The following is a 21,106-nucleotide window of genomic DNA, read 5'->3' as shown; positions in this document are numbered from 1 at the left end:
ATTGTCCTCATATTACACAAATGATTTTCAGACTTAATTCTCTTTCCAGGACCAGAGCTATTTAATTAGCACAAAAATAAATCATCCACCCTTAGTGAAGATGCACTTACTTTGAGTAAAAATGATCAAATATACTAGCTCCCAATTCTATTGCCACAGGCATGTAAAACACAACTGCTCTGAGGCTGTAATGCGTTAGGTTAGTAGAAATTATTCTCAATGTTCATGTCAGGAAAATGATATAAGTATAGATTCAAACTGAAAAAAAAATCAAAAGAGCATTACATAAATATATTCCATTCAGCTAAGCCTTTAATTCTGAATATATTTTTTGAATATGTAATGTATTATTAAGTTGAAAATTGATGTTCTATGCAAAGAAGACAAACTTCAATGTTTTACATTTAAAAAGAAACACATCAATAGTAAAATTTATGCAAACTGGTAAAATTAGATTTCCAGAGTTCCTGCTAAATGTATATGAAATTATTGATACCCAAAGCTCCCAGAGGTGCAGAAAAGGAAAAAGATGAGAAAGAAAACCTTTAAAAACTAGAATATAAATAAAAGGCATAAAATCATCAAAACATTCTGTGATACATTTACAACAAAACCATTTCTCTTCTTTGATAAGTTCTTTGGCTGGGAGTTTTGGGGCAAGGTCTAAAAGGAAAATGGATGGAATTCTGACTTATATGAGCATTTCCAGATGTTCTCTTGTGACAAAACATCACTTTATATCCATTTCTTGACCTCCACAGTTAGTTCATTTAGGCTCTGCAATGTCGTGATCTATTTCCCTGCTCATTTCACAATTGCAGGTAACTGTCCTGCTTGGTGTTCAGTGCCAAGATGAGTACGACATCCTTCTCTCTGGAAGGTACAGAATAGATGTAGGTCCCCCAAATCCTCACACTTGCATTTGGGAAGCCAAATGACTAAAATTAATTAAAGTAACCAACAATTACAACTAAGAGACATATTCATGTGCTACCATGACAGTTACCTAAGTCAAAAAAGCAGGGGAGGGATTGCTGCAAGCTTCCTTCACAAACCGATTTTTCCATAGAAAATCTGCATGAATAGAACATCCACAGGAATTTCTAAGTCTCTGTGGCAATAAAGTTTGTTCTCCAGAAAGTACAACAGGAATCTGGATGATATTCAGATATATGTGAATGTGGATAAGGCTAATGAGCCAGAGCTGCAATCGAGAGATTCCAAAGACTTCTCGACATGTAAGGGATTGTGTGTGTGTGTGTATATATATATATATATACAATCCCACAAAGCAGTGGTGGATAATTTGAAGCAGAGGAATTATATAAATGCAGAATTTGTTCCCTTGCTCCTGTGGATAAGACCAAGTGAGGGGGTATACAGGGATATTTTAGAAAAATGATAACAATAGGATAAAATAAAAAAGAAAAGGATGAGTTCCAGACACATTTTAGATGTAAACTAAATGTATGGATTCACTAGCAATTAATGATTTAAATTTTCTTGCTTGGGAGCTGAGCACTGCAGGTGTCCTATGTGAAGAATATTGGAAAGGAACAGAGTTTGAAAGTTTGAGGATCCAAGAGTAGTTTGGTCGGACATTCATTAAGTTTGAAATTGTGGGTGATGCACATGTGTGTATGTATGATGATGGAATCATGGCTTGTAAATATACACGGGGAATTTTGAAAGTTTGTGGGGAATGGAATTAAACAAAAATATTTTAGTACAGAAGATATTTATTCTCTCATATTGATTCTTATATTTCGTTGTGGATTTCTTATATGCATTTTCCATGATCTTTTTCAAAGACCCTTTGTAGAATTTGAAGAGGTCAGTCTTAGAAACTGTATAGTATTGAAACCTGGGTGAGGATAAAAACTCTCAGCAAATAATGCCTGAGCTCCTGGAGGAAGGGTTGATATATATGAGACTGGTTGCTGTTTCCCCGGCAACTCCAAATATGACAACTGTAGCAGTGCTGTCCAAAGAGTACATTTTTAATTACTAAAAGGTAAAAATCAAGAATTGGGTCTCAAGGAACTTCAATAAGATATGGGAAGAATAAACCATATTGACATCTGTCTCCAAACCCCGGCAAAATTAAGACGTTATAAAGAGTGGCAAAACATGACCGCATACTGTCTTGGAAGTTAAGAAAAGGTCAAATTTCAGGAAGAAAAGATTAAAAGTGTTAAATGCTGCTAAAACAAACTAAAAATCCCCACTCACCCCTCCCTCAAAAGATGCAATATCTTCACCACGTGCAACTTTGCTGACATTGGGAGGGAAGTTGGTTAGGGATTGTCGAAATATTATATGCGAGTTTAGGATGTTTATAATTCCTGCTTATTTGATACTTTGAAAAGCTTTTCTACACAGCTAAGTAAAGAAGTGAAAGTGTTGGGATTTTTTTTTTTATGTGTGTGTTTTATACCTGATAGAAGAATCAAATTGTCCTGGTGAAGCCATATGGACAGATAAATGCATACAGAAAAAAACTGAGAAGTTGAAAGATAACATCTTATTAGACAAAGGGGGGGGCATAAATTAACACAAAGAAATATACTGGCAACTATTTAAGTTAATCTGTAACTTCTTTCTTCAGCCATACAGAATTTTTTGATAGCCTTTCTAATTGTTACTGCTATACTTTTCTTTCTTTAAGTAACCCAATATTGTCAGAAAACACACGACATTTTGAAATGACAGTTATGAGAATGTTCTTAATTTATGGATTTTTCAAATATGAATTCTTAAATTCTAAAATGATGGTGAGATAGAAATATAACTAAGCAGGGTTGAATTGTAATTGTCCACATTATAGTTATACCGTAATATTAAGACTATATCTGCTACTTTTTAAACATTTACCATATGATGAAAAAGTCAGTATATAAACTATTTTCATGATCTTTGGTTTTCAAGATTGTTTTAAATAGGTTCAGTGGCTTATGTCTGGAATGTGGGGGTACACAGGTCAATTTCTCTCACTTGTATGCTTATTGTAATTTTTTACTATGTGAATAAAAACTTTCACTGATATTTCTTGTTGTTTCAATTATCACTAGAAGTGATTTTTGTTAAGCATATGTTTTAAGAAAGTGTAGTAGAAACTTACCATCAAGCATTGTAAAATATGATGAACTCAGGTCTAAATAGCAGTCTGCACATTGTAATGACTGCTGACTCTTCCTTTATGAGTGGGTATTTTCCTCATAAAATTGTAAAAATGTTTACATTTAAGAAATCAATAACAAAACTATTGTCTGAGTGATATGAAACAAAAATGGTTAATATTGGCCATCTAGTTTTTTATAATGTGACAAAAATTTATGTAGAAATTCACTCATTCTTTGTCATACATTAATTTTTAAAGTAACTGTTAATGACTTTGTATAAAGCTTGCATTAATTATTTTCTCTTTTTTCTTTCCTATTGTCACATTTTTCTTTTCTTTAATTTTTGTGTTTACAACTTTGCTTTTTTCCCTTAATTATTTTATTCTATTCTATGTTCCAAATGAATTTTCATCATGCAGATAACTGCTGTGACGCGAATAAAAGTGAAAGTGGAAGCCAGTCCTGGCAGCTGCGTGCTGCTGGATTCTCTTTCATTGTAGCCATCAGTGTATCTTGCATCCTTTAATGTTGTGCCACTCGGCATTTCCTTCTATGCCTGGTAAACTAAAAAAACATATTAACAAAGATAATCTATGATAGAATCAAAATTTTTTCTAGGTCCAATTGATTATGCATGCATAGTTTCCAAGGAACAATTCTTCTTTTTTCTTAATGAAATTTTTACCATTTTATATGAATAATTTGTCGAAAAAACACCAAAGGAATTTCAATCTTGATTGTTTCTTCCATATACCAGTTCATTGAATAACAAAATTCATTCCGAAGTTCTCCTTAATGTTCAAGGTTGACTTTGTTAAATAGTATGCCACTGTATGTGGGACTTATGCATTTGCTACATCTAATGTTTTGTTCATTATTTTGGAATATTACAGTATCTGAGGCCACACATTGTGTATATCATCATTTTATTATAATTTACTGTATTCTTGAATTTTACTTGTTATACTTAAATGTAAGCTCCACATTTTTATCATTTTTAATGTTTCACAATGTCTATAATTTATAAATTTGCAAGTGAATTATTTATTAGATATTTATCCCAATCATGTTGCATACATGTCTTATTAACCTAAAATTTCCTAAGAAATAAAAATGAAAATATTTTCTTCTTGTAAGGTTCACATTAAATCTTTATTTATGTAAAAGTATCTTTCTGGAATTTTTCCAGGAATAGATAAGCAACTAAATATGAATGCAATTCACAATTTACATCCACTTTGTTAGATTTAGGTTATTAGGTAAGCATATTATCCTGGTATTCTAAGAATACCACGATAACTACTGAACATTTCTATGGATCTGTGATTCAGCTACTTTGCAAAGATCATAGGCAATACTAAGGATTTTTGGTATTGCTTTGTGAAAGATGAAGCTGAGATCCAAAGAAATAACAGCAGATTCCAAATTTCAAAACAAACTTAATTGGAGACACTGGTGGGATAAAATATTTTCATCTGAAAATCAATCATTTAGAAATTAAAACACGATGTTGAATTTTTCACTTATATCAGCAGGTTATTTTTCGTACTGATTCAGAACAATTAATAATCCACATGATTTATACATACATAGAAAGTGAGCCTGCTTTTTTTGGTAAGTTAATTAAAAGCATTTTCTCTTTTTAAGGATATATTTTCAGACCCTTTACTGTAAGGTCCACATCTAAGTGTCCTTTTAGTAGTTTTTGTTGTTGTTGTTTTTAATTTGTTTTTTAATGTGTCTTTCTCAAACTCCTTTTTGCGAATGTTTTTTCTTCTGTCTTGACACACGTAAAAAATATGTAGAATGAAGAAAGCAGTTACCAGTCAGGATATTAAACAGATATCAGCTTCCTTCATTCTTTCCAGGATAAGATAAATGAGTTTTCCAACACATGCTGCATAGCATTCTGGTCAAATTATGGTGAAAGTTTTGTCTTTGATATCACACAGCCATAACTAATTGCAATTCTGTGCCATAACTCCTTATATTTTAAATTAGAGAAGCTGGGTTGATTACTGAAACTTCGAAAATGTTGAGAAAGTAGAAAAGTTGAGTACCGCTTTCCATGACATTCTGTTTTCAATTCATTATACTCTGAATGAGTCTTTCCAATAAGTTATGAATATTCTCATGAGATGCTTGTGCCAAGCTCATGTTAATTTAGAATTATAACAAATTTCTTTGGTAAACACAGGATGTATCTTTAGTAAATTAAAACACAATTAATTGATTTGAATTATTGATCTCACAACAGAAACATCAGCAATCACATCCTTTTGGTGGTTTAGAAAACAATGAGAAACTCACAATCTACTATTTCAAAATTTCAGGGAATATTTTAAAACAATTCATTCATTTTGGAAAAAGTACAAACATTGTACTTTTAAGAAGAAACACTGGCCAAATTAAAAATCGCCAATGAACTGCAAGATTAAAACTTGATTCATGCTTCGAAGCTTTTAAAAATCTTAAATGAACAACTCCTTAAGTGTGAGTTTGCTGTGATTACAGTAGGTGTAATTTTACAAACTCAATAGCCATGATTTTCTCAAAAGCATTTGTCAGTACAAATACATGTTTCACTGGTAAACATGAACAAAATGAAGATAGTTTAAAATGTGCTTACTTTTTTCTCCCATATTTTCCGTATCCTAAAGTTTCTGAACATTGAATTTCTGTATCATATTATATCATATCATATCATCCATTAACATGCATTTAGCAGAAAGTTTGTACATAAAATATGTCATTATAAACAAATTCGCTTTTCAAATATTCAATACTTTTTAAATGAAAACGACAAATAATGCACAAACTACACAAATTTAGTAATGTGGATACTAGTATAATTTAATTCTAACGCTGCCTAAATTATAGTGGATTTAGTATATTTCATTTAAAACTTAATACATGCAGGAAAAAAATAAAATTAAAAGATGTGTATTTCAAAAAAAAAAACTTAATACATGCAAGGAAAATTCCAAATACTTTCAATTAAATACATTTGGCTTTACGATTACTATTTCTATATATTGAGCATGATATATTGCATTAGAAACATTTAGCTATATATGCTTTAGCATATAAATGAACTGTTAAATTACCCATTTTAAAATTAATTACATGTGAAATGCTTAAACTGAATTGAGGAATACAATTTCAAAATTAAATTATTTTGACAACTTGAGATAGATCTAAATTTTTAAAAATAACAGCCATTAATAGAGAATATTCTTTATTACAGCATTTCTGTTTATGGTAAATGAACAAAAATACTTAATTACATAAAACTATCTAAAAATTTTGAAATTTGTGTCAACAAAAAGTTCACAACAAAGGAAACATAGATTTTTGTTAGCATATTAGCAGCATTAATTACACTAAATGATGTGACATTCTCCAAGTTGATATTATCGTCTATAGTTTTATTTATCCTTTATTTATTATCTTTCTTTCCCAAAAGCATGTAAAAGATGATAAAATGCATACCTATTTATATAATTTAACGTGCTTCATTATTATGTAATTTAATGTGCTCTATTATAGATTGTACCTGTAAAGGGTAATAAAATAATCCTCTTAATAAAACATATTAGTCCGACAGTCTTACTTTTAAAAAGTATTTCATTTAAAGCTTTCTTCTTTCCTCATAATTATTTTCTCATTTATTTAAAAAACAATTTATTGATTTGAAGTTCAGAGAGAGCGTACATTTTGCCACTGTTTGGCAGCGCTAATGCCCGCCAAGGCCCAAACCTCTGGGTGCCTGCATTTCAAGAAACTGAAACTCAGTGGAGCTGGGATATGAATTGAAGGATCCTGATGCTTTCGTTTCCACTACTTATTTTTCTTTTTCCAGCACTATTTCTCTTTCCCTCCATTTTCTATTTCTGGCCATAGATATCAAATAGAATATATTTTTAAAATATTTTACATTTTAGCAACATTTACATGGAACTGGCTCATAAAATCAAAACCTTTGACTACTTCACTAATGGTAGAAAGCTGAACATTTGATTTTCCAAGTGTTTGGATGTACAGGTAATCTGTAATTAGCTCTTAAAATGATTAAAATGAATTGAAATAAATGGCTAGTTCATTATCAAAATGGTAGTGTCATAAATAAAATACAATATTTCATCATTTCTAAATGGTTATCTTAATCTTTAGAAGCTTCTTTCCATTGAAAATTTTGGGCTTAAATAAGGGAAATCAATCTTTCTTTCAAATATCTTAGTATATAACCCTGAAAGAATTGTCAGATGAATTACAGCATTAATCTAGACTTAACCTGTTAAAATTTTCTCTTCTAAGCTTCTAGTATTTTATATATATTCTCACTCTTAAAACTTTATAAACACTTAAATATTATACAAATATGCATATAATGTCAATTTTTTTCTAAGGCCTAGGATCCCTTCAATTTAGATCGAATTTCATTTTTCTAAGCCAAGATACAAAACTATTTAACATTAATGCTTTGTTTTTAAAATGCATTTAATGGAACATTATCTAAGAATATAAACCAAATGAAAATACTAGTGAAAAATGATCCATAGAATGAAAAACAAACGTATGTTTAAGCCTGGCTTTAATGGAGCTAGGATAGTCTGAATTGCATCTGTTGTTCTTTATTGCTAGACTATTATATATTTTTTTCTATTGTAATAATATCGTTATTCAAGTATTTCCTTTTAAATGTGAACTAACGTTGCATTAATTTCACATTGCAATGATGGCATAATGTTAAGACAAAGCATCATCACTATATTATATTGTTTTTACTTTTATTCTTTGCATGTACTTGATTATTGTGAAATAAGTCTCTAACTTATCCTTTTTATCCTAAAAGTAATCTATTTAGAGTTTAAACTATATCCACACTTCATGGACTTTTTTCAATTATATCTCATAATTAATATTGATTCTTTGTATAGTGCTTCTGTCTTAAAGTGAGTATTCCTGACCATTTGATTACATTTGTTTTCATCAAAGCTTTATTTCTTTAAAAATATGTACATTTCAAGTGTATTGTCTTCAGTATCATTTCTTATTTAAAACACCCAACATAATTCCCAGCACTCTATGTAATCCTTTGCATGAATTTCATAGTGTATTAAATGTCATTTTACTTTATGTACTTGTGTGTCTCCATTGTTGTAATAAAGAAAACTAAAAAAAAAAAAAAAAAAAAAAGCTTTGGTACCTGTGTTTTCTTTATTACCGGTACAATTCTGTCCTTGTTGTGTGTTTTCATTCCTAACTTAATCAAATGTGAAATGCCTCTGAAAGTTTCTACTTGAGTAAGACATTAGTTAAAAACACAAATTCACTAATTGATTGCATTCACCTTTTGCATAATTAATCCAGGATCAGAAGAAGCATAACAATTAGTATTTTATAAAAATAACTTTGAAACAATATCAATTCTGTTCTGTTTAAACTAGTTCTCAGAATCTTTGATCCAAACTGGGGGGTGGGGGGAACAATCTATTTAGATAATAGTTTATTAAAATACATAATAAAATAAAAGCCTTATATTTTACGTAGCGTAAGGCTTACTGATGAATTTGTATTGTCAATAAAAGTTTAACAATGCAGACATGAATGCTTAAAGTGATTTTTCTACAACTCCTTTGGTTCATTATTATAATTTATTTTAATTGAGGCAATATGAGACTACAAATAGCAAAAACCATTTGCCAGGTTAAGAAAAAATATAATGGTTTTGGAAGTTTATGAATAATGGATATAAAAAACAATAGAAGAATTGTTTTGAACACAAAGTAAATCAGAACGTGTATAGAATGGCTTAAGTAAAATATTCCATCTTCATAAATCTGTTTAAGGAAGTTTTCTTTCTTTTTTTAGGTGAGAATAATAATACCAAAGAAACTGATTAATTTATTAATCACAGTGTTATCCTTAAAAACAAAGTCCACAAATATAGTTTCCAAAATATGTTTCTTTGATTTATTTAAAAGGAGAGAAACAGATAAATGCCTCCAACCTTCTGGTTCACAGAATATTAGGAACTGAATCAGAGAACCCTGATATCGAATGTAATAATTCCAAAAGGCATCTTACCCCATCCCTGCCAAGACAGTGTTTTTAAGAGCACAGGATCTTGGCTCTGCTCCTGCACTGCTCACTTTGTAAACTGTTTTATTATTTTATTCAGTGAAAGAAAATAAGGAGTTTCTGCTCTAAGCAAGAACAGGAGACAAATTATTTGTACTGTCATGATTAAGTATTATATTGACAAAAATTGAGTAATGACAAAAGATAAAATACTGGCAAGATTTGAATTACTTCCACTTCACACGAAAAACTCATGTTTTAGAAGCAGAAAACTAGAAATAAACACACACAGGTTCACACGTTCCCGTACCCTCAACCCGCCCCTCCCGCAACCCACCAAACACACACATCTCTCATCCATTGTTTCATGTTCCAAAACTTATCAGCTGGGATGGAAATACAGACCTGGGAACAAAATTAATGTTTCTGGGCCTGGTGGCTAAGGTCCTCGCCTTGATCCCATGTGGCCGCTGGTTCTAATCCCGGCAGCTCCACTTCTCTATCTCTCCTCCTCTCAGTATATCTGACTTTGTAATAAAAATAAAATAAATCTTTTAAAAAAAATTAATGTTTCCGTTTTTGTGGCAGGGAGAGAAATGATTTGCCCTTAGAGTCTGTACTACAGGAGGCTAAAGTTGGAAGCTAGATCTGTATTCTGATAAGAATTTTGAGTAACACGTGTTTGTGTTACTTATCACCTAATATGTGATTTCTTTTAGCAATTTAAAGAACATTGTTTTTAATAAATATACTGAATCATTTCAGTCACAGTGAAAAAATTTTAAGCAACATCATAAAAAGACATTGTACTTATTATTATATGTGTCTGTACATATATAATAAAAATATATATTATTAAACTATTTATACACTACATAGATATTTACAATACAGCCCAAACCTTACATTGATATTTATATATTTAAATAGTCTTTGATGTAGCAGTTTTCAGTTAATAAAAAACTGAGTTGAAACTGCGCAGAGCTAACAAATACCCCTTGGCTCTTCATGCACAGGCTTTCCCATTAGGAAAATTCCACACCAGATTCATTTATTTTCACCTAAGTTACATGATTTGCGTTAGCTTTAACTCCTGGTGCATATTTCATTTATATGAACAAATCCGTTAGGATGTGTACCCACCATTATGACATCACGTTACATAATCCAACTGTCCTAAATATTTGTTTTTTGTCTGTTCATCCTTCAAAAGCCTGGCAACCACAAATTTGTCAACTGTGCCAACATATCCGTTTCCAGAATGTCACAATGGAAACCAAACAGAAGCAGTCAAGCAAAGTGAAGTTAACACAAACTTAAGGATTCTACATGTCTTTTTATGGCTTGATAGCTCACTTAAATTAATTGCATTTATTTATTCTTTTCTGTTAACTACCACAAAAATTGCACTTATTTATGTGCTATTCTATGATCTATTTGAAATGTGTATACATTCTGTTTTGTTCAAGTCAGGGTAAAAAATAATTGTGTTGAATAATACTTCGTTCCTGGATTATTAACTTGTTTATTCACTTACTGAAGAATATTTTTGGTTTTCTTGCCATTGCATTTTAAAACTACATTGAAAAGCTACATTCCGTTTTTATAGCTGATGATATAAAATCTGCTCATGCAGATGCACTATATAATATACTATTTTAAATGGCCCTGATTGTTCGAAATTTGTAATTTTATAGATGTAATCTAGCTGTTGTGGTTATTGCTTGCAGTCAAAGTGTTTAGCACCCTCATATACACTATTGGGATTATATAAATATGAGAAATACAAAAATCATAACATGCATATCGAGAAATATTGTATATCATTTGCACATTCTCATTTTTCAATCTTTGTGTAATAAAAATCCTGACAATAAATTCTCTATTAAAATAGTTTTAGATTTTACAAAGAAATGTATGAAATATAAGTGAGAGTTCAGAATGTCTCTCCTTCTTTTCAAGAGGCCTCGTCTCCGTGACGACACATGAGAGGTGCTTTCCCCTTCCTTCTTTTCCCATTTACCTGTACACTTCCCAAATACAAATTCTCTGGGACAAAAAAAAAAAGGGAATAAGAGCCATTTAATCATTTAATCATATTTAGGTTTGTCCCAATTTAACAATATAATACTAAATAGACAGTTTCTCTGCACCAGTAAGTTTATTTACACTTAATGTATTTGAAATCTTGTTTTAATTAATAGAAAATCAATTCTACAGATAATGGCTTACCAAATAACTGAAATGTACATTATTCAATTTTTAATATTTTGATGAGTATTTATTTGGGTCATGTTCATTGATATGTCACAAAACGTCTTTTCCTAGTGGCTGATAAGAGATTTGTTTTCTACTAGGACATAAACTATATGTGTCTAAGCAAAGTGAACACATACTACTAATTTTATATAGTACGTATAATAAGTACAGTATTAGTGATATAAGAATAAACTTCAAAAACAGCAGTTTTTCTAACAGATAATTATTTGATCAAAAGCTTTAAATTCTATATTTGCTTATTTGGGGGGTACAAGGTTTTGTCACAAAATCTGGGCTCTAACATAACTAACTTGAAATATCAATGTACATAGGAGAGCATAGATTATATTTTAAGACCTGTAGACATTTTTAATTTTAAATGGCTTTTAGTTCCACAAGACCTATTCAAACAATGACTCATTTCTGAAGTTGTCTGTAATTTGAAATCCTTATCAGTAAAAATATGCTATAAATTATTTTCTTTTAGCACTTTTTCCCCCAAAATTAGCATAGCTCATTTTGTGTCATTTCTATTCTTGTGATAAGAGCTTTCGTTTTAAATGAGGCCAAATTTTGACAAGGTTTCATCAGAATTTCCACAAAAGAGTGCATTTACAATTTAGGTTGTTCACTTCTTCAAAACTCTTTTAAGGAGAGATTAAAAGTCTTCAAATTAGTTAGAATGATAGCAATGAACCTCCAATTCAATGTGTATGGTTAAGTTTTAGGTTGCTTAATGTCAATTTGTTTTGACTAAATACTTGTAGAATCAAGAAACCCTTTAGAGAAACAGAAATATACTTAAAGAACAGAGTACACCCTATGCCACTTGAAATGGATGCCATTTATGTTTAAATATGCAGAGTAGTTATACATAGTTACAAACCCAGATGTGCATATTGCATATTTTATATAATTATTTTAAAGCATATTTATATAATTACAGGGTTTCTAAACTTGATAATAGTAATTGATTGTTCATGTGTTGATTCAGTCATTAGTCTCAGGCATCTGGATATATTTTTTTACTTTTCAAGTAGTTGAATGTCCTGGATAGCCTGTGGAAACAGGCATGGACAGGGAGAACAGCAGTGTAAGAAGATAGCTTTCAGCTCTTACAGTACCAAGGCAGGCATTTACTACCAGGTAACCATCACAGCAAATTCCCTTCTCAGCGTATACCTCTGAGTTTCACAGTCAGTTTAAATTTTATAAATTTTGCTTTTTATGTTGCTTATTCCTCATTTTTTTCACATATTCCTTTTCAAAGTCCATTCTACATCACTCATTACTTAAGTAACCAAGTCCTACCAATCACTGCCAAAATCTCACCTAAAATTCCCATAAATATCTGTTAGTTTCTGAATTTTACAGAAATTTTCATGTTTCTCTTTTTGTTCACATCATCTTTGACTGACTCCTCACCTAAAATGGAATTTTTCTTCTAAGTCTTCCAAACCATCTTAATATTGGATGCTCTTTGATGTTCTTCCTTAATTACTGAAGTTTAGCTTACATTCTTCCTCCACTTGCCTATTCCAGGTTTACTTTTTTTTGCGTTAGAAAAGCAATAAAGCTCCTTGCTCTCCACTATCTAATTACCTATCTTTTCCACTCATCCCAGTATATTCTCTTCTTTTTTTCCAGTTTTTTTTTTACTTTTTCTTTTTTACTTTTATGTTTTTTACTTTTTGAAAAGTATGTTATGGTACAGTTCCATAGGTTTTGAGACTTTCCCTTTCCCCTCCCAAATAATCCCCCCACTGATTTCCCCTATATTAATACAGTAGTATAATTCTTCATAAACAATAATAAACCATGGACAATGGCAGAGTCCAGCATCCTTTTGTTAAGACATAGTTAATAGTTTCATCGGGAATCCATCTTTGATCTGGAAGTAGAGATGCATACTGCATTGTATCCTCACATTTGGATATGATAGTCTACATTACACAGTTATTATACATTCCCTTAAAGAAAAAAACTACAATACACAATCAACAACAGGAAGAAAACCAGAAATTTACAGTACAATGAAGTTAAATAGCATGCCACTGAGTGACTAATACGTAACTGAAACAATGAAGAATATCAAGGACCTTCTTGAGGACATGGCATGACGTAAGAGTCGGTGAAGACATTAATGAGGAAAAACCTGCTCTGAAGAAGTGAAAATAAAAACAAAAACATCAAAATCCATGAGATATAGTTTCTGTTAATCTTTGTTGGTGTGATATGTCGCCTATAGGCAACAGATAGATGCTTTAATCCTGTTACTAATTTATGCCTTGTATTGATGAGTTCAAGTCTTTTACATTCAGGGTAATATACATTCTAATATTCCATTGGAGAGATTCATTCGGTTATTTTTGCAACTTCTGAGTGAAATTGTGTGATAATGTTCTGGTAAAGTAAAAGATTGTCACACATATTACAACAAAGTGATCCTTGAACCCAAATACTACCTTTCCAATATCAAAGGATTGAGATATTTTGAGAAAATATTGAAAGCTCTGATTTTGTAAGAAGACCTATAGAAAAATAACTCAGAAAAATGGCATTAAGTTCTACACTTATTAATGCATTTACATAATGCACGTTTGCAAGTCTCCTTAAATTGCTAAATCAGATATCTTTCGCTAGCTATTTTTCCTTGCACTGTCAGATATTAAGAACAAGATATGGCTTATTAGAGATCCATTTTTACTTCTTTCTTCAAAATAAGTTTCTAAATAGTAATAAGATGCTTTTAAAAGGATAAGATTGGATCATCTCTGTTTTTATATAATTACATATGCATATAATAAAACATTATCATACAACAATTAAACTTACAGGATAATTAAGACGATTCAGTAAAAATAACTCCCCCACCAGATACTACCACCTGAAAAAAGACTTGAGTATGAAATATATCAATCAAATATGTACATCAAAAATGTTTTGTGAATAATCCAAAGCAATACATAAAAAGACACCAACATTTTTTAAATGTATTGAAAACAGTCTTTGGGTCTGGAGTATCTTTGCCCCATATGTAAGTGCCAATTGGAATACTGATTTAAGTCCCAGCTACTCTACTTCCCGTCAACTCCCTGACGATGCATCCTTGCAGGCAACAATTTTGGCTGAAGTGCTAGTTCCCATGCCATAGATACCAGACAAACAGAAGGACTTTCAAGTTCCTGGCTTTGCTCTCCCAGCCTGCCTGATGAAGGCTTTTATGGAGAGAACCAAAAGACAGTACATCTCCTTGTCAAACTGTCTCTTTTGCTCCCTTTCAACTAGAATGAATCAAATTAATAGAAATAAAATGGATACAACTTACAGTATTCAGAATTGTTTGCATATTTAAGCACTATTAAAAGGTAATTCATGAAATTTACTCATTTTCAGTGTCTAGATTTTTGAAATTCTGCAAATAATATGTGAAAATGTGGGTAGTTTTATGAAGGAGCTTTCAGGCTATACATTTACATAGAATATACTTGAATGACTTGATACCTGACATGAACTTTCAAAATTAATTTCTGGATAGACAAAAGTTCCAAGGAACTTAATATATATTCTACTTAAAAACAGCACATTCTACATAATGTTAAAAGCTAAACTTCATCAGTGTGGTCACATAATATTTGAAAATAAATGTGATTATTTGTAACAGTTGTTAAGCAGTTTTAATGTGGTATGCTAAGACTGCTTTCCCAGAAGTTACTTCTGTAAGTAAACTAAGTGCAGAGGTATTTTGCTTATTTTTTCATTTGCTTTGTTTTGTTGACAGTTACATTGTTTTTCACATCTGTCACAGATAGTGCTAGCTTCACAATTTTTTATTCTAAAATATTTAAAGTTTTTTCAATTACATATTGATAGCACAGGTTTTCATAAAATTTGTTGATTAACTGTTAGTATCCACATAGTATGAACTTGAGTTCACAAAGTTGATAATAAGTACATTTTGTTAGGATATTGCACTTTGTAAGTGTTGTTAATTTTCGATCATGAGTACAATGGATGTTCCAAAAGGTAACCTAGACATGACCCCAGTAAAAGAACAGAAAACAAGTATAGTCATTACTTTGGGGAGGCAGATTTGATTAATTTGGTAAAATACTTCTTAGAGTTACAATCTTTTCTATTTATGTAAATCTGAACATGTCTGAAATACTATAAAGTAATAGGAAAAGTAACTATTGAAATAAAAAATAATTGTTTATTTAAAAGACAGTATGAGTTAAAGAAGAGAAAGTCAATTTTTTTCAGAGCCCAATGCAGAACAGTTCTCTGAAACTTTTGGCTCAACGTTTCTTGTCTCCTAATGACCTCTGTTATACTCTAGATTTAATATAATTAACTATTTAAGTTCCTGCATATCAGTGAGAATATGTGACATTTTTTATTTCACTATTTAATTTCTCTCAATATGTTAATCCTCCAAAAATGACAGTATAATCCATTCATTTGAAAGTAAAGAATTGCAGAAAAAAATAGAGATGACAAAGGAGGGAGAAAGCTTCCATGTGCTGGCTCACTTCCTAGGACTGTTAGACTAAAGCCAAGAGTCAGTGTCTTCATCACGTTCTCCATATAAGGAGCAGGGGACCAAGTATGTAAACTAACTTCTCCTGCATTTTCTTGGCACCAGAAGATAACAGAATGGGAAGTGAAAGTGGAGCAGCTAGGACAGAATCTAGCACATACAGTGGATGCTGGCCTCACATCAATCATCATTATATGCCATCTACAACACAGGCTCCATCTTTTGTATTGCTACTAAGGGTAATTCTTACTGCAGTAGGATGATATCAAATTGTGCATTTAATTTGAATTTTCTTGATGACAAATTTGATACAGGGAATTACATCAAACTAACGGAGCATCTGCTTATCAGTTTACGTAAGTAGCAGAGTTAAGACTTTATACCAAATGAGATAAACAAACCATATTTCACAGGGATTATTACCAAGAATACATAATAAATTTGAATTATCTCATAATAGTAAAACTAATTTAATTAAATGGGAAAGTTATGTAAATAAACTTTCTCCAAAGATGATGTATGAATTACCAAGAATATTAAGAATCAAAAATCTCCAGTCATCGTAACAGTGTTTAGTTAATCGAGATACCTAATCATTAAGTAGCTAGACATTCTAGTATAGAGGGGTCCCAAGTACGAATAACTTCCCTCTCCACCTTTTTTGTATAGCTGACATGTATCAAGAATAAAGTTAAATGGCAGCATTATTATTTTTCCTCATGATTTATATGCACCAAGTTCAACTATAGGAAGTTATAAAGGTGCTGCCTTAGCAAAGCTAATTTGAAAACTATGCAATCCAAATAACTAATACTTTTAAAAACATTCCTGAAATCCAAAAAAGAAAACCTATCCTAAACCGATCATGAAGATAATTAAATACTTTCCAAAATTTTATTCACATATGACCTAAAATAGTGAAACACAACTGAATCAAAAATAACTTTAGTTGTAGGTATCATGTTTCATGACTGCAAAGCATATTGCAAAACTATAATAGCTAAAATAACATGGTAATTATATAAGAATTTATACAAGGATCTATGAATCTAGAGTCCACAGAAATTAATGAAAACACATAATGTGGCTAATTAGCATATGATAAAGTTTTCAGATCATAAGTTTGAGAAAGGCTAGTCTCTTAAATAAACAGTCCTGGCAGAACTAAATGGATATATTCAATTGTATTTCGTAATACCCTATATATACAGAAGTCAAATCATGATATATTAAGGTTTAAACTTAAAACCTGGGACCCTGAAGCTGGCAGCATAAAATGTGGTGGGAATGGTTCAATGACTTATTTGATAAGACTCCCAAAGCATAGGAAATTGAAGCAAAGCTAGATAGATAGTATCCTGGCAAACTTAGAAACTTTTGCATATCAAACAGAAAATCCAGACTGAAGAGACACTGAACAGAATGAGAAAATAATTTGCAAGCTGTTTCTCCAACAAAGGCCCAATATTTAGAATACCAGCAATTCAGAAGACTCAAAAGCAAACATAAATTCTGGAGATAAATGGGCAAAGGACTGCAATAGACAGTTCTCCCAAGAAATATAAATGGGCATCAAATTTGCGTACACACACACATGCACACACACCCATAAGATCACTTGCTGTCAGGGAAAAGCAAAGGATTATACGGGGTGAGAGAAGCTTTGGGGAAGATTGGCAGGAAATTCCAGAGCCTATGGAACTGTGTCATTAAGTAGAGGGGAAAATGGAGATATACAAAGTTTAAAACCAAATTGAGATACCATCTTAGATCTGCCCGTATGAATATTATTCAAAAAGTAGGTAGCAACAAGTGCTGGCTAGGATATGGAGCAAGAGCCGTTCCTCTACACTGTTGGTGAGATTGTCAGTTCAGTCATGGTGGAAAACACACACACACGGGAATATTATTTAAGTGCAAATGAGAATGAAATGTTAACATGTTAAAACTTATTTTACTTATGTAGAATAAACATACTTCACCTATTTCACAATCCGGGTTTAGGCACATAGTGATAATTCTGACCTTCCCTTCCCTTCTGTCCTATTTCCCCACTCTCCCTATTTCCTCCTACTTGATGTTGTTATTGTTGTTGATTTTACAATGGTTTATATTCAGTGTACATTGCAATCAAAGGCTTAACATTTCACTGGGTAAATTTCAGAAAATAGCAAACTGAAAAAAGTATTGTATCTCAATATTATGGAAAAGAGTATAAAAATAATAAAACCTGAAAATGTCAATCCAACTCATATGGATTGCATTTTTTACTATGCAGATGAATTATGAAAGTTCAGGAAAAATATTATATTTACTTATTTGGGACTGGCTTACTCCACTAAGCATAATGAGTAGTTTGCGATTAATCCATTTTGTTCAAAGAATAGGACTTCATTCATTTTTATACAATTTTAAGATATATTTTTTATTTTAAAGGCAGATCAGATTTACAGAGAAAAGGAAAGACAGAAAAATTGTGTATCTGCTGGTTCACTCCACAAATGGCCACATTGACCAGAGCTAAGCCAATTCAAATCTAGGCTTCAGGACAGTGTGCTGGGTCTCCTGTGTGGGAACAGGAACCCAAGGCTTACGGCCATCTTCTACTGCTTTCTCAGGTCATAAGTGGGGAGATTTATAGGAAATAGAATAGCAAGAACACAAACTGGAAGCCATATGAGATATTGGCACTTGCAAGGTGAGGAATTAGCTAATTGACCGTTTGCACCCAACCTGATTTCATTAATTTTTTTAAAGATTTATTTATTTTTATTACAAAGTCAGATACACAGAGAGGAGGAGAGACAGAGAGGAAGATCTTCTGTCCGATGATTCACTCCCCAAGTGACCACAACAGCCGGTGCTGTGCCGATCTGAAGCTGAGAACCAGGAACCTCTTCCGGGTCTCCCACGCGGGTGCAGGGTCCCAAGGCTTTGGGCCGTCCTCAACTGCTTTCCCAGGCCACAAGCATGGAGCTGGATGGGAAGTGGATCTGCCGGGATTAGAACCGGCGCACATATGGGATCCCGGTGCGTTCAAGGTGAGGACTTTAGCCGCTAGGCCACACCACCGGGCCCGATTTCATTAATTTTTATAACAGTAGTATTCCATCATGCATGCAACATTTTCTTTATCCAGCTAACTAGCGATGAACATATCTGGACTGATTTTGTGTCCTAATCATTGTGAGCTAAGTAAAATAAATAAATAAATAAATAAATAAATAAATAAATAAATAAATTTCAAAAAAAGAAAAGAAAAAATACATATGCCGATTTCATTTTGCTTGAGTAAACTCCCTGATTTATTTTTAATTTTCTGAGTTATCTCTGAGCCATCCTCAATAATGTTTGTACTAGTTTAAATTCCCACCAATTATTTTTTGATTTGGGGATAACAGCTTTTCTTACTCATGAGAGGTGAAATCTCGTTGTGGTTTTTATTTATGTTTCCCTGATGGCTAGAGATATAGAGCATCTTTTCATGTCTCCCTTGATAATTTGCATATCATGGGTTGAAAGTTGTCTATCGATATCCCTCACCTACTTGTTGATTTTTCTTTGTTTCACTATTTTTTAATTTCTTAAGTTATTTACAGATATTAATTAATAAAACCTCCACCAGCTGTATGCATAATTTGCATATATTTTCCCCTGTTATTTTGGTTGCCTCTTCACTTTATAAATGATTTCCTTGCAGGACAGAGGCTTCCTCACATGATGTAATTTCTTTTCTTTTCTTTTTTTTTTTGCCTAATTGTGCTTTGGTGTCTTTCCTAAGCAGCCTTTGCTTATGTTTACATGCTGTATAGTTTCCCCAAGTTTTTCCTTTAGTGTTTTGATGGTATCAGGACAAAGATATACATTATTGAAATAATTTGAATTGAGTTTGTGTATAATGTAGAAGTTAAGGATCTTGTTTCATATTCTGAACAGGAGATCCAAATTTCCAGGTACATTTGTGGATACTGTCCTTTCTCTTTGGATTCAGAAAAACCAGTCTTAGGCAATTGAGAATGTCTACATGTTTTTCTGGTAATCATTTTATCTCTAGCTGAAATCCAGTTGCTCTGATTACAACCTAGCTAATTGCTAATGTGCCTAAGGATAAATCAGTTGATGAGTCAAGAGCTTGGACATGGCCTTTCCCACCACTTGTTATTAATGTCATTTTGACTGTCGATCAGTGTTTGGAAAATCTTACTACCTTTCTGTTCCACAATGTGTTTTAAATACATGAATATTTGGGGAAAAATTATGAATTGGGAAATAAATCACCAGTTTTAAGCATTAAGATTAATGTGTGTGTATTGCTGTGCTTATGTTTACTGAGTTTTGTTATGTATATCACATCAAAAACAACGTTACTTATCAACTTTGAAGAAAATACTTTAGCTTTACATAATCTATTTTGTGGTTAAGATGTATTAATTATGTAATAATAGATTCACTAAAATATTCATATTTGGAGATGCATAATGAAATAAAATATATGTGATGATATCTTTCAAATCCAAACATAAATATTAGTATATAAGATTTCTTACTGGTGTGACATGAGTACTATTCCTTTTTTTGAATTTTCACATGGATATTCACTTCACTTGTGGAAAATTGTGAATAGTTAGAATCTTACTCTCCTTGGGGTTCCTTGAATTTAAAAAAAGTCACCATTTTTTAGTTCTTCAAAGTAGGTTCATGTGATAAGGGGAAAATTCTATGAACACCAGTGAATTCACAGAATATTATTTTTTCTTAACTTTAACCATCTAATTCGTGTGGTAAAGTATGTTAACAGACGGAAATACTACTGTGTATGTGGTTTTTACTTGTTACTTTTTTACCTGAAATCAAAGGATCAAGTAAAAGTTATATCATTCTAATGTTAAGGCATATAAGTTGTAAGTTTGCTGATGCATTTCCTGAGGGATTTTCAATTGTTGACTCATGAAAGCACTGTTAAAATAGATTTATGTTCCAATAGCTGCGTTCCAAAAATTTGATTAAGTCCTCAAACATAACAGTTTCTTTACCCTAGTTGCAGTCTTCAAGCGTTACAAAACATTAAATCTACATTCTGGGACTAAAAAAATAAGTAAAT

At 31.6% G+C, this 21,106-nt stretch overlaps 1 protein-coding gene across 2 annotated transcripts in view; it reads left to right on the top strand.

The window, feature by feature from the left end:
- The window catches only part of NCAM2 (neural cell adhesion molecule 2), a 494,137-nt gene that overhangs the window by 459,272 nt on the left and 13,759 nt on the right, over positions 1–21,106 (top strand). The window contains exon 16 of one of the 2 annotated variants that reach the window (XM_058661260.1): positions 3,542–3,985. The exons of the other annotated variant lie outside the window; for it this stretch is intronic. Coding sequence (XP_058517243.1) covers positions 3,542–3,648 — 107 coding nt within the window. The 3' untranslated portion in view covers positions 3,649–3,985. Of the gene's footprint in view, positions 1–3,541; positions 3,986–21,106 lie in introns of those variants that run through there. 2 annotated transcript variants of the gene reach the window in all.

The sequence above is a fragment of the Ochotona princeps genome, chromosome 3 (genome assembly GCF_030435755.1).
Source record: "Ochotona princeps isolate mOchPri1 chromosome 3, mOchPri1.hap1, whole genome shotgun sequence".
Taxonomy (NCBI): Eukaryota; Metazoa; Chordata; class Mammalia; order Lagomorpha; family Ochotonidae; genus Ochotona; species Ochotona princeps.
This window is presented reverse-complemented; position numbering and strand designations above follow the sequence as displayed.